This window comes from Thermomyces dupontii (assembly GCF_041956625.1).
Source record: "Thermomyces dupontii strain NRRL 2155 unplaced genomic scaffold VTN31scaffold_5, whole genome shotgun sequence".
NCBI lineage: Eukaryota > Fungi > Ascomycota > Eurotiomycetes > Eurotiales > Trichocomaceae > Thermomyces > Thermomyces dupontii.
The window spans coordinates 1,471,346-1,485,008 of record NW_027192311.1 but is presented as its reverse complement, the minus strand read 5'-3'; the positions used below and the strand labels follow the sequence as shown (position 1 = coordinate 1,485,008).

General features: G+C 53.0%; 3 protein-coding genes across 3 annotated transcripts; all 3 read left to right on the top strand.

The window, feature by feature from the left end:
* Positions 1–688: 688 nt before the first annotated feature.
* VTN31DRAFT_5818 (uncharacterized protein) lies at positions 689–5,544 on the top strand (the record flags this gene model as incomplete). Its single annotated transcript, XM_069406359.1, has 2 exons — positions 689–4,931; positions 4,994–5,544. The coding sequence occupies 2 exons, from the start codon at positions 689–691 to the stop codon at positions 5,542–5,544; spliced, it is 4,794 nt and encodes a 1,597-aa protein (XP_069259975.1).
* A 2,119-nt stretch (positions 5,545–7,663) lies between these two features.
* VTN31DRAFT_5817 (uncharacterized protein) lies at positions 7,664–9,094 on the top strand (the record flags this gene model as incomplete). The annotated part of the gene is made up of 9 exons (XM_069406358.1): positions 7,664–7,743; positions 7,790–7,857; positions 7,926–8,080; positions 8,137–8,159; positions 8,247–8,264; positions 8,320–8,460; positions 8,514–8,695; positions 8,828–8,990; positions 9,061–9,094. The coding sequence occupies 9 exons, from the start codon at positions 7,664–7,666 to the stop codon at positions 9,092–9,094; spliced, it is 864 nt and encodes a 287-aa protein (XP_069259974.1).
* Positions 9,095–10,201: 1,107 nt separating this feature from the next.
* VTN31DRAFT_5816 (uncharacterized protein) lies at positions 10,202–12,764 on the top strand (the record flags this gene model as incomplete). The annotated part of the gene is made up of 5 exons (XM_069406357.1): positions 10,202–10,357; positions 10,418–11,747; positions 11,796–12,058; positions 12,111–12,429; positions 12,484–12,764. 5 exons carry the CDS (start codon positions 10,202–10,204, stop codon positions 12,762–12,764), a joined length of 2,349 nt encoding a protein of 782 aa, XP_069259973.1.
* Positions 12,765–13,663: the final 899 nt, after the last annotated feature.

The window sequence follows — 13,663 nt, the reverse complement described above, 5'->3', positions numbered from 1 at the left end:
GTGGTTCCAAGAGAGTAGGTAGAAGCCGGGAGGTTGCTTAGTGCCGAAGGCAGCAAGTTTACCAATGAGTCCCCGGGGGGGCGCAGGGAATCTGATCGTGCGACCAGCGCGATTGGGATGAATGAGTGCGGGAGTCGTAAAGAAGCGGTTTCTCTACCAACTGAGGCTCAACAATGGTCCATGTTCTGTCCGATGCTCTGCTTCCATCAAGGATATGACGATTGATCCGCGCGTTTAACTAGTTATTTACACGTGATCAATAACTTGGACAATGATGATTACCTCATCAAGCTAGTAACTAACTGGTAAGTAGCTACCTACCTGATTAGGATAACCGTACTCTATACCGGATATCGTAGCTACAGATCTGACCATCGATGATGCAACGCACGTGACGCGTCGAGATCTTCCAGATCGGGCCAAACAATCCAGGTCTCACCAGTCTTATCTGCCAGCTCTCATCTCTTGGTCATGCTCATGCACGGCTTGCATCTTCGCGACGAAGTCTCTACTCTCTCCGTTTTTTTTTGCTTCGTTGGTGGTTCGTGGTGTCTGATTCTGTATATGTGAGTCTCGTTGTCTGCGCCAATCTCTGCGGAGAAGCCACTTGGCCCCTGAGCAGTTGATACTGACCAGCTATCTAGTACCATTTAATTGATTTCTTTCCCTTCTGTATTTCTTTACTAGCATGGCCGACACTATGTCATATCATAATGATGCGGCGTCGTCCTGGAACCCAGCGCTGAAACCAGATGCAACACATGGTGTGTCGCAATCTGAGCCAGTAACATCGATGTCGGAGAAGCCTGCGTCCCAATTCGAAGACCAGTCTCGATCCACGTCCGCAGATGACAGGGAAATGCGGTCCGAGCCACCTTTGAACGGCGGTTTGGTTGAATCCGCAGACCCTATCACCAATGGCGATGCCGCGGATTCGCCTGCAGCAGCGGAGGAATCCAATCTGTCAAATGATGCCCAAGGGCAGAATCACGTACAGGAGCATTCTCAACATTCGGACGATGTTCGCGCAGAGAAACCGCCGGAGATTCAGTGGGACAACGATATAGATTTCGCCGAAGAATTGCGCTCTACGTCAAGTCCGTTCGCCAGTGACGGCATTGTTCGACGGACTAATTCGTTTCCATCTGTTCCTCACGATTCAACGGATGAGGCGGTTCAGAAAGAGTCAGCCGCCGAGCAATTGGTTTCGTCGCAACGCGAGCCGCCTTTCACCGCCGAAGGAGAGAGAGCGAAGATCAATGGGGACATGTGGCATAACGATGGGAATGAGGAAGGCGCCTTTTTCGACGAGCTGAAAATGCAGACGAAGCCGATGCATGCTCCTTCGGAGGCCGATTCCAGGTACGAGGAAGGAGTTCCGCTGGTTCACCGCTCGTCCAAATCTCCAACGCAGCTTGACAGCATCTTCGCCGATGACGACGACTTTTTCAAGTCCGCAGCATCTACAGGCTCTGCCGATACGGATCGCCCGGTAGTTACGCGGAAGAGCACGGCTCAAGTTATCGAATCACTGAGTCGCGATTCCGCGGCGCCTTCGGTCGAGTCCATTCATGCCGAACAGCATCAGTCTACTCCAACTAGTGCGGAACTTTCCGCGATCAAAACCGCCACGACATCAGAGGCCGTAGACGAGGAGGATCTAGCCGCAAGATGGCAGCAAGAATTGGACAGCGATGACGAATTGTTGCCAGCTGACGAGCCCAGCCAGCCCCCGCCAGTAACCCAAGGGTATGAGCCTGCTGAACCCTCCAGTGCTAGTGGATTTGCCGCTCCGCAAACCCAACTAGATGTGCCACCGGCTTCCGTCTCATCAATGCCGACGACGACAACGAACCCTTATGCTCCGCACCAACCCTCATCCGCAGAGATGGTCCGGGGTCTCCCTACCGCCCCTTATACAAACTCATTCGCATCTCACTCTATATCTCCGCCACAGTCCCAGCCTGCGCCCAAGCCACAAAGTTTCCTCCAAGCCAAAGAGGGATATAAATCACCGTATGACTTGCCGGAAGATCTCACTCGGCCTCGACGTCCTGCAGCTGCGCGCAAGACGATTCCTTCCCCATCATATACGGCAATGACAGCCCCTCCGAGATCCGGTAGCGTGTCTTCGGTGCCACCGCCTCCTCCCGCATCCACGGCAGCGTCCGGGGGGACCCCCCTGCCACCAAAGGGGAGCAGCGCCCCAGCGACGGGCAACTTCTTCGAGGAACTTCCTCCAAGAGATACCAAATCCACGCCGCCCCGGAGATCGCAGACCCAATCTCCTAGCGCCCAAATAACCCATCCTAGTTTGACCACGAGTCCCCCGGGGCCCTTTCCTCGACCTGCATCTGTCAATACTCCGCCCTCGCTGCCTAAGCCTGCAAACCCGTATGCGCCGCCGCCGCCCCGACGATCTCAGACGCAGTCCCCAAGCTCCCAACCGACCGGGTCGAGGCTTGGCGTTGCTGCAGTGGATCCCTTCCCTCGTCCTGCGTCTGTCAACACGCCGCCCTCGCCCCCTAAATCATCAAACCCATATGCGCCGCCGCCCCGTCGGTCTCAGACGCAGTCTCCAGGCACCCAAATCACCTCCTCCAGTTTAACCATGACTTCTGGGGAACCTTTTCCTCGTCCCGCCTCTGTGCAGACGCCGCGCTCATCGCCTAAGGCAACCAATCCGTATGCAACGCCGCAAGTGCCCCGGGAAGTCCCGCAACACAATTTCATACCGCCAACTGATGGCCAAGAACTAGACCCGCTGGAGCGTTGGAAGGGCGCGCCGATATTTAAGTTCGGGTTTGGCGGTGTTGTTGTCTCCTGTTTTCCGCAGCACATCCCGCGTTACACTGCTGGTCAAATGACTCCGATGATCAAATCGGCTCCCGGAGAAGTACGAATGCGACACTTCAAGGATGTTCTGCCTCCCGCTGATAGCGGCATTGTGCGATACCCTGGACCACTTCGTGCGAAGTCTAAGAAAAAAGATGTCATCGCATGGCTCTCTGCTCGCATTGCCTATTTGGAGAATGAGGGCATGCCAGCGGTCTCGGTGTCCGACCCACAAGCATACAAAACCCATGAGGACAAGGTTCTTTTGTGGAAGGTCATACGGGCTTTGGTTGAGCATGACGGTTCTCTAGAAGGGAGCCCTGAGATTGCCAGATCCTTGCGTGACATCATTTCTCCGGGCTTGCGACCACAAGAATCGGGTACGGCTTCGGAGCCTCCGCTCTCTTCAGGTGTACAGTATTCGTCAGCATCTGGCACCACGCAACCTGATGCTGTTAACCACCACCTTGTAGAGCAAATCCGAGATGATTTACTTCTCGGGGAGCGGGAAAAAGCAGTCTGGCGAGCGGTAGACAACCGTCTCTGGGGCCACGCCATGATTATGGCGTCAGGAATGGACAGGTTGTTATGGAAGCAAGTTATCCAGGAGTTTGTCAGACGGGAGGTCCGCGCGGCTGGTGACGGTGTTGAGTCTCTAGCAGCGCTCTATGAAATTCTGGCAGGCAATGTCGATGAATGCGTGGATGAATTGGTACCACCATCCGCTCGAGCAGGGCTGCAGATGGTCAGCAAATCGGACGGACAGGGGTCAGCTACAAAGAATGCTCTTGATGGCCTTGATAAATGGCGGGAGACGCTAGGGCTGGTGCTGAACAATCGTTGCCCCGGTGATGCACAAGCCCTCATTTCCCTGGCCCAGCTTCTCCTGTCGTACAACCGTACGGAAGCAGCCCATATTTGCTTGATCTTTGCGAGGGCATTCTCAGCTGGCCCTGTGTTTGGCGGGTTGGACGATCCGCATGCTGCGATTGTTCTTCTCGGAGTCGACCATCGGCGATATCCGACCACGTTCTCTCGTGATGAGGATGCCATCCTCCTGACCGAGGTTTACGAATTTGCTACCTCTGTTCTAACTGGAAACGCAGCAGCGTCGCTGCCTCATCTGCAATCGTTCAAACTGCAGCATGCGAGCATACTTGCGGAAAGTGGCTTCAAAGCTGAGGCGCAGCAGTACTGCGACGCCATTGCTGCAACCCTCAAAGCCAGCACGAAACTCTCTCCCTACTATCATCAGCGCCTCTTCAGTGAGGTTGACGAGTTGAGTTCACGACTGAAGCAGGCTCCGAGCGACGGTTCATCTTCCTGGATGAAGCCCAATATGAGTAATCTTTCCGACTCGATGTGGGCCAAGTTCAGCAGCTTCGTCGCTGGAGACGACAGTGATGCGGTGTCCCATGGATCAGGCAAGGCGGAGGAGATCGGCCCCTTCGCCAAAGTGACGGGCACGCCCACGATCAGTTATTCGCCCTCGACGTCCGACATCTATGGCTCCTCCATGGCGGCACCACCACCTCCACCTCAGCCAGTGTCGAGCGCTGCATCCCGATATGCACCCGTAAGTAATTATGTTCCGAGTTCACCGCCAGAGGAGCGGCGCGCGCGATCTTCGCTAGATGCCCAGCCACCGACCTCTTTTGGAATCCAGTTTCCGCCGCACAGCGCACCCACAGCAGGGTATGAACCACCGTCATTGCAGCCATCCGGCGCGCCTACGACAAGTTATGAACCTCCGTCGTTGCAGCTGGTTGGTGCACCTACGGGAGACTACGAACCGCCTTCGATGCAACAGGTTGGTGGAACCACGGGAGGGTATGAACCACCGTCATTGCAACCGGCTGGCGATCACACGACAGGGTATGAACCACCCTCGTTGCAGCCGGTCAACGAAGAGTCAGTTGAAGCCACGGACGACCAGGAAGCGGAGGAAGAAGAATCAAAGCCGAAGAAAAAATCTATCATGGACGATGACGATGACGACGACCTCGTTGCTCGGGCTGCTGCACTGCAAAAAGTGGAGAAGGCGCGGCGAGATCGAGAGGTTGATGAGACGGTCCGCAAGGCTGCTGAAGCAGATGGTACGTGATCATTCCTCGACATGAATCAATTCAGAGCAAATGTCCTAACACGTGTTATGCAGCTAAGCGACCCCCGCCGCAGAAGAAAGGCTGGTTCAGTGGGTGGTTCGGAGGCAGGAAAGAAGAAGACTCCAAAAAGCCGATCCGCGCCAACCTTGGCGAGGAGAACTCCTTCTACTACGATCCTGAGCTGAAGAAATGGGTGAACAAGAAAGATCCTGACAGCGCTACTGCTTCCGCGCGTTCGACTCCCCCACCACCAAAGGGTCCTGCTCCGAGGTCTGTCAGCCAAAGGTCGGCGCCGCCGCCGTCTTCCCCCAGTAGTCGTCCATCGACTGCGGGCAGTGCTCCGCCGCCGCCAAGGACCGGTAGCCCCTCGGTTTCGGGGCCGCCCCCAGCTGGCGGACCGGGCATCTCTCGCCCGGCCTCCACCAGCGCTACTGGTGGCACTCCTGGACCTGCTCCAGGCTCCGCGCCGCCTTCCCGACCACCCACATCACTAAGTAATGCTAGTTCGATCGATGACCTCCTAGGGGCTCCGCAGGCACGCAAGGGCGGGTCAGCTCGTTCTAAGAGGAGGGATCGAGGTTATGTTGATGTGATGACGAAGTAATGGTGGGCCGATGAAATGCGAGACGCAGGCCAATTGCGAATCATTCCGCTGCTTCTGTTGTATTCATGTCTCGAATGTCAAGCATCTGACGTTGCATCTGCGACATGTGACCGGCGTACTATAGGTGCAGTGATTGGTTTCGGTAATGTTGCTGATAGATCCATCGTGTTTTGGGGAAGCTTTGTTTTGCTTATTCTCCTTGAGTTGCTTTCCCTACTGAACGATGCTGACATGTATGATATACGTTACGCTACCTAATCATCATCATCTCATGTCTTCGAAGGCCAATTTAGCCAATCTTCCCTCTGATCGCATCTCAATGAGTTTGCAGTGTGATCTTTCCCTATGGAACATCTCCGCTCGTCTATCCGATTTCGCCCTCTGGTTTCCTTTACTCCGTACAGGTTCTTTTAAAATGGAGTGGCAGCTCTTTCTTCAGCAACTCGGACCTGATATCAATAGGCCTCAAGAGACTTTTTGGAGTTTATATCTGTTAAATGCTACCTCTTATTGCCAATTATCAGATCGACGTCGAAACAGTCTCGCCTGGAAAGGATACCAACAGACCATTCTTCTGATATCAATGATGGCTAGAAACACAGGCAGCATCCGACACAAGCCATAGTGTGAATGGCTTTCTTCGACATCGGACCCGAAATCAAACGATGCCCATACAAAGGGGTACAGAATTTCTGGTGCATGCACAAGATGGAGCATCGGGACTATTCGGAAGACGGACCATGACACTGAATTTGTGCTCTTCATTGACATAGATGAAGACAGGTTCTTACGCGATATTTTCGACTTCCCTGGAGGAAATCCTCGAACAGCGCTCATACGACCAGAGACAGCACCGATTATTTATTCGAATGGGCGTACTTTGAAGAGCATGAAGTCGCAGCAGATATAATCAGCTATAACTTGATATCGGCTTTAGGATTCCATGGGTCTGTTTACCAAAGGGATCCTCTGCCGATCCGCGAGGCTGGGTTAAATGTATTTTGTAAATAGTAGTTAGTAGGTTAGTTACTAGGTATCCCTCAACACAGCTTACGGATAGGCTCATTGCTAGACTGTGCAATACATGAATCCTTGGGCAGGAATGACTCGGTTTTATGTCCTCATGCAGTGTCAAGTGTCAACAGCAGACTCGATATGAGACGGAGAAATGTATGAGGGACTGGTAACCACATCGAGCGCAGGCAATCACAAAACCTAAACGCAACGATAGTCGTTAGCGGAGATCCTTCGCGATAAATTCTAAAGGCTCTTCCTGGGCTCAACGGCCAGTCCAAATGATAATGTTAACTTAGCCATGAGCAGCGGTTGGGAGGACATTCGCCCCTCCGAGTTTGAGAAACGCAGGTGCCCTGAAACGAACGAAGTGAGTGAAAGGGTTCGAAGGCCGCGCGAGGACCGACGACCATAAACTATACTAAACCATCCATATGTATGAGGACGCCGCTGCCCCTACCGTCATACTGTTCGTCTCTCAGGGATTCCGCTCGGAGACTCGCCATGAGAAGGTGCTACCATGCAATCTCAAAGAACAGTAGCCAAGTTATCTTCCTGCTTTGTCGGTCACAATCTTGTTCCTTTGAGTAAATAAACACTGTCGAAGACGTTCCTCTACTTGCTACAGGCTTATTGACCCCTTTCAACCGTCCTTTGCTGTCCATCATGCTACTCTGTCAATGACTAGCCGGATATTTTCTGACACCGTCTCCTCATACTCTACGCCTAAAACGTCCTCGGTGGTTCCTTACTTCCATGATGGCCACCAGCGGTAATAATCGGCCACCTCGCTCATGAACGCGTACAGTACTTACTCCATCAACGAGTATGGTGACGCCTCCCGTCAACCCCAACCTTCCCGACGTACGGCCGTTTCCAGAGGCCACTGGCAGTGCCCAAGTTCTTCGTGACCGGATTTCTCCCCGACCCAAATCCATGTCCCTGGTCCATGGTCAGTTGGTGTCTTTGCTCCCTGGAGTACTAGCTACTCCTTCAAGTACTGTATTGTACTATGGAGTCCACGTTGACTCAGTCGGTGGAAAGGGCAAACCCGGTACAGTAAAGAGTTCTTAGAGAGTTAAACTCCCCTGTCACGATTTACCCCATGCGGTGCCAGCCGTTACCATTTCGGCAGTGGTGCAGCAACGCCGGCGGGGAACGAAAAGTGAGCATCCTGGTCCGCAGGTATCTAGGTTATCCACTTGCGCACATAAATACTGATCCGGGGCAGCGACCCGCTGATCATAGAAGTGCAACTTACAAAGACATTCTGGCCGTTGAGATCCGCTCTTGGGAACTGTCCGAAAGGGTCCTGCATCCAAAACACGAATTTCATACTTTCGATTTGAATCGTTGTTATTTCGTAGCGTATCTGCTCCCTAACGACGAAACAGAAAATGACCGCCTGGACATGTTTCATGAACTTTGTCTCACGCTATTGCACCGGAAGCTCTATCTGGCCCCGATCAAGAACCCGCAGCGGGTAATTGATCTGGGACAGGTATCTGGGCAATTGATTTCGGTAAGTTTGCTAGCTGGGAATGGCGGACCCAAGATACAGAAGCTGACTCGCTGAAGCGGACCAACATCCCGAGGCCGAGGTAAGGAATACTAGAGGGAGCGATCCCAGATGGACGGAATGCTGAGACAGGATGTTGTTTGTGCCAGGTAATCGGCTGTGATTTGAGCCCGGTCCAACCGACTATGTCAGTTTAGCATAAGAGCTCGTAGCTAAGTGGCTGGGCTGACGGGGATTTGCAGGGTTCCTCCGAATGTGAAGTTCCTTGTGGACGACATCGAGTCGGAGTGGGCATATGAAAGCGACCCGTTTGACCTCATCCACGCGCGATACCTGGCTGGCTCGATCAGGGACTTTGGGAAGTTGGTGAAGCAGTGCTATCGGTACTATGCTGACTCTGTTCCGTTATCCTTCTTGACACTCTAACGAAAAACAGATCAGTAAAGCCTGGCGGCTGGGTTGAATTCCAGGACTGGGACGGCTATCCCATGTCTCCAGACGGCAGTCTCAATGGCACCGCGCTCCAACAATACTACGACGAGGTTTACGGGGCGTTCGAGGAGGCTGGCTATGAGGTGCGTCCCGGGTCCAAGTTGAGCAGTGGTTCAAGGAGGCCGGGTTTGTGAACATCCACGTGGAGAAGTTTGTCATTCCCTACGGCGTTTGGCCGAAGGATCCCCATCTTGTCAGTTATCCCCTTTGCCCCCAGACGGTGAATCAATAACACTCCAGTACTGACCTCTTAGTCAGAAGAAAGTTGGCGCCTGGAACCAGACCCAGGGCGAAGCGAACGGCTTCGAGGCCGCAGCTCTGGCACCTCTGACGCGGTTCAAGCAGTGGAGGAAGGAGGAAGTCATTGTCCTTGCCAGCAAGCTGACGGCCGGAACCGCAAAATTCACATGATGTTCGACTTGTGAGTGTCCCCGTAGCTATTATCCGGCCTTGCTATACACTAGACAACTAACCACAAATATCATCTGCAGCTATGTTGTCTACGCCCAGCGTCCCGAGAACTGACGGACAATACTATGTACTCCTGTCGTGCCTGGACAAGTTGTTCGTGTAGCCTCGGCGGCTCGGCCTCTTGCTCTCAAGGTCCGAGCCGTCCACGTTAACGGCAATGGAGGAGCCCCAAATTTTACTGCAAATGTCCGTGGCTCTGTGGTTAGAAACATCTAATGAGAGGGTGGGAAGTCATCCATCTAAAATGATTCTAAGCAGTACATTACTTGTTCGTCCATTTCTTTTTCATTCCTGCAAGCCCTCTCTAGTATGCCCTTTTCCACAAACTGGAGGCAGAGGGTATAACCGTTACGGTCGAGTCAGAGGAACGACCCATTCCAGTACTCCTTTTTTTTGTCCTTTCAATCCCTATGATATGTTTTGTCCGTAGTCACTTCTAGAATCTTTCACACTGAATAAGTAGAATGCCCCTCCAGCCCTCTAATACGACCTTGCCAGCATAATGGACCACGCGAGCTCCTATTCAGAGAAACAAACGCAAAGAGTCCCTCCACAGACACAGATGGTCTTTCAAGTACTTAGCATAGTACTTACTGAGTCAGTAAAAACCATGGCTTCCCCAGGGGTCTTCGTTCCGGATATGATGTTCTGCTCCTTTTTCAGTTTAAGCTTCATGTGCATCAAGACCTGCTTCATTTGTCTGTAGGGAGCTGCTGCTCAACTATTGCTCTCTGTTGCAACCGAAATCTTCTTGACCGCGCTGATGACTACCTCCTACTAATCTTTGCCCGAAACGGCAAGGTCGGTTCGTTTCAGGGCATGCGCGCGACAGCCGCGCGTCACCAGTTTCCCGAGGAACATGGGGGCCTGAGGATCAACTGGCCAATGCGGCTCAATATCACGTGACTTTCACGTGCTGGATTGATCGTCTATGTGGGGCACGACCCACTTGGAAAGTCAATAATAGCTAGTCACGTGACTTAACGTCTGCCTTGATTACGTCGTGACCTTTGCAGGTGATCAGGCTGCCAGACAGTAGTAGTGTCTCTGCAAAGCTGAGAAAAAGAACACAAAACAAAGATGCGTTTGATTTCGTAGTCTGAATCAGTGTCTTCTCTTTGAACATCACTGTCGGACTGTGAAACGCCCGCATTCATCTCGATGGCCGCGTCGGCGTCCAAGTTCACCCCGCCTCCTTCGCCGCCGTCCCCGTCCGGATCGTTCTATGATGTGAGCGACGATGAGGAGACCGACTACAACACTATTGCGTCCACAAGTCCCCGGCGCGGCGTGAAATTGCTGTTCTCTAAGAGCAAGGTGCGCATGGATGGTAATTGAAGATGATAAGCCTTGTTTGGACTGACACACACTGGCTAGGTCTACGTTCATCCGACACCGTCCGCCAAAGACAATATTCCCGGATTCATCGCGCTCGTTCAACAGAAGCCGACCTCACCGGATGGCGATAATGCATCGTCCTATCTTCTGGCGTGGGTGCCTGAGAGTGCACTCGGCGATGCGTATGAAACCTACGTCAAGGTCGACCTTGCCGATAGCGACTCCCCGCCGCGACAGACATATTTGGTACCGCCGCTGCCGACAATGACCACGTACAAGGAAGCGGTCGGGATGTACGCCTTTGCGGTGCCGTTGTCGGAGATCTACTCGCTCATGGTCCGGCCGCCGAGCATCGGTTGGTGGTTTGGCAGCTTGGTCATCAACACCCGTGCAGGCGACAGCTTTCCCGCACTATTCTTTCACGATAGCGAATGCGAGTCGACCATTCTGCAAAAAAAGCGACGGACACGGGAGAACTTCGATCCGTTTTCCGAGGATGGCGGCATGTTCTGGGGTGGCGATGAGGTGCTGCGATGGCTGAGACGGTATGTCAAGGTTCAGCGGTCGGGTGCCGATAAGACTATCTATCTCATCAATCCCTCGGAGGAGGACAAGCTGTCGTTTGGACGTCCGTTGAGTAGTGAGAGGTCGGATGCGTCCCAGCAAAATCCTCCGGCTACGGCCGTGCGCCGCGATGCTGCCATGGACCCTTTTACCAAGGCGTTGAAAGAGGCCCGATGGAAGGTACTGGAGGGACTCAGCCGGGTTACTACATTCACGAGGAGAACGGCGAATGAGATCGCCGAGAACTCGATCATTCCCCCGCAGGTCCGGAGGCTAATGAAGAACCCGGAAGTGCAGACGTTGCAAAATGAGTTTGATAGTGCGCGGATTTACCTGGCAAGGTGGGCCATGAGCATCGCGGAGCAGAGCGAAAAGGAGAGGAACAATCGAATCTGGACAGCCAGGGATGTGCTAGAGATGGAGAACAGCTCTGTCGGTGAGTTTGAGATTTTGGAACTGGAGACTGGAACCATGTCCATTCAGGAGCGCCGAAAGGTGGTTACGTTGAAGGAATGGAACAGCTGGTTCAATCCTGTCGACGGCCGGTTGCAGATCACGGTGGACGAAGTGAAGGAGCGGATATTCCACGGCGGACTTGACCCGCAGGATGGCGTCCGGAAAGAAGCGTGGCTATTCCTACTCGGAGTGTACGACTGGGACAGCAGCGCCGATGAGCGGAGGGCGGTCATGAACTCGAGAAGGGATCAGTACGTGCGACTGAAGGGTTTCTGGTGGGAGCGGATGGTCGACGGGCATGGTTCAACTGAGGAGTATGAGCGGTGGAAGGAGCAGAAAGCTCGTATTGGTAAGTAGTGACCATTCTAGTTTACGGGTGACGACTAATGCATGGCAGAGAAAGATGTGCACCGGACGGACCGGACCATCCCGCTTTTTGCCGGAGAGGACATCCCTCATCCGGATCCGGACTCGCCGTTCGCAGACGCGGGCACCAACGTGCATTTGGAGCAGATGAAGGACATGCTGTTGACATATCACGAGTTCAATCCGAGCTTGGGGTATGTACAAGGCATGAGTGACCTGCTGGCGCCGATTTATGCGGTGATGCAAGACGACGCAGTGGCGTTTTGGGGGTTTGTTGGGTTCATGGAGAGGATGGTAAGATCAGCCTCTCGCGTCAAGAAAAAATAGAGGAGGCTGACAGAGACAGGAACGGAACTTTCTTCGGGATCAATCCGGAATGCGAGACCAACTGATGACGCTTAACCAGCTGGTGCAGCTCATGGATCCGCAGCTGTATCTACACCTGCAAAAAGCGGACAGCACCAACTTTTTCTTCCTGTTCCGGATGCTGCTCGTGTGGTACAAACGCGAGTTTGAGTGGGGAGACGTTCTGCGACTGTGGGAAACGCTGTGGACGGACTACCTGTCGAGTAGCTTCCATATATTCTTCGCCATGGCGATTCTCGAGAAGCATCGGGATGTGATTATGGACCATTTGCATCATTTTGATGATGTTCTCAAGTACAGTACGTATTTCTCCATCTGGCGGGGGAACATGTTTGGATCTGACTCTGATTCAGTCAACGAGCTCTCTTGTACTATGGAGCTGGTGCCTCTGTTAACCCGGGCGGAGTCACTCTTTCGACGATTCGAGCGGATGGTGCAGCGAATCGACAAGAAGGACAACTTTCCGATGCCTGGACGTCCACAGGCTGGAGAGTCCTCCCAAGCTGCGCGTGACAGCGTCGGCCAACATATTGCCCGGGGGATAGGAGCAGAGCGAGACAGCAAGGTAATCACACCAGAGCTGCGGCAGCTGCTCAGCCGAGAGCGAATCTCCCCACGTCGTAGTGAGCATTAGGGTCTAGGGAGGGATGGTATGGCGTTAGGGACGGATTGATCTGTAGCAATTTACCTATTCATTTGTTTTAATACAGACATGCCATTGCTGGGTATCGCATAACAGGGGTCATCAATCATCATAATCATACATTACCAACCCAAGCCAATCCAGAACCCAATGATAATAAAACGTCACAACATAGAATACACAGCGACTCTATTCGCATGTCATGTAGGGATAAAATTCCTCGAATCCTCTTGCTGCTCCTCAAAGCTCTGATCAAAAGCCGCGAGAGCCGCGACGATCGCCACTGCCATAAACGCGACCGCGATGAGCGACCAGATCACGCCCCAGCAGCGGGACGATCCGCCATATCGTTTCGCAAAAACCGACGCATCCGAGGAATTGACCTTGCGCAGGATAAGATCATCGCAAATATCCCAGACACTGTAGAGAGCAGACATAACTCCGATAAACAACTACACCCCATCGTCAGCTCTCTGATATCCAACGATTCAAGAAAAAAAGGAAAAAGGGAAAAAAAAAAAAAAAAAAAAAAAAAAACACAAGAAGGACAACTTTCCGATGCCTGGACGTCCACAGGCTGGAGAGTCCTCCCAAGCTGCGCGTGACAGCGTCGGCCAACATATTGCCCGGGGGATAGGAGCAGAGCGAGACAGCAAGGTAATCACACCAGAGCTGCGGCAGCTGCTCAGCCGAGAGCGAATCTCCCCACGTCGTAGTGAGCATTAGGGTCTAGGGAGGGATGGTATGGCGTTAGGGACGGATTGATCTGTAGCAATTTACCTATTCATTTGTTTTAATACAGACATGCCATTGCTGGGTATCGCATAACAGGGGTCATCAATCATCATAATCATACATTACCAACCCAAGCCAATCCAGAACCCAATGAT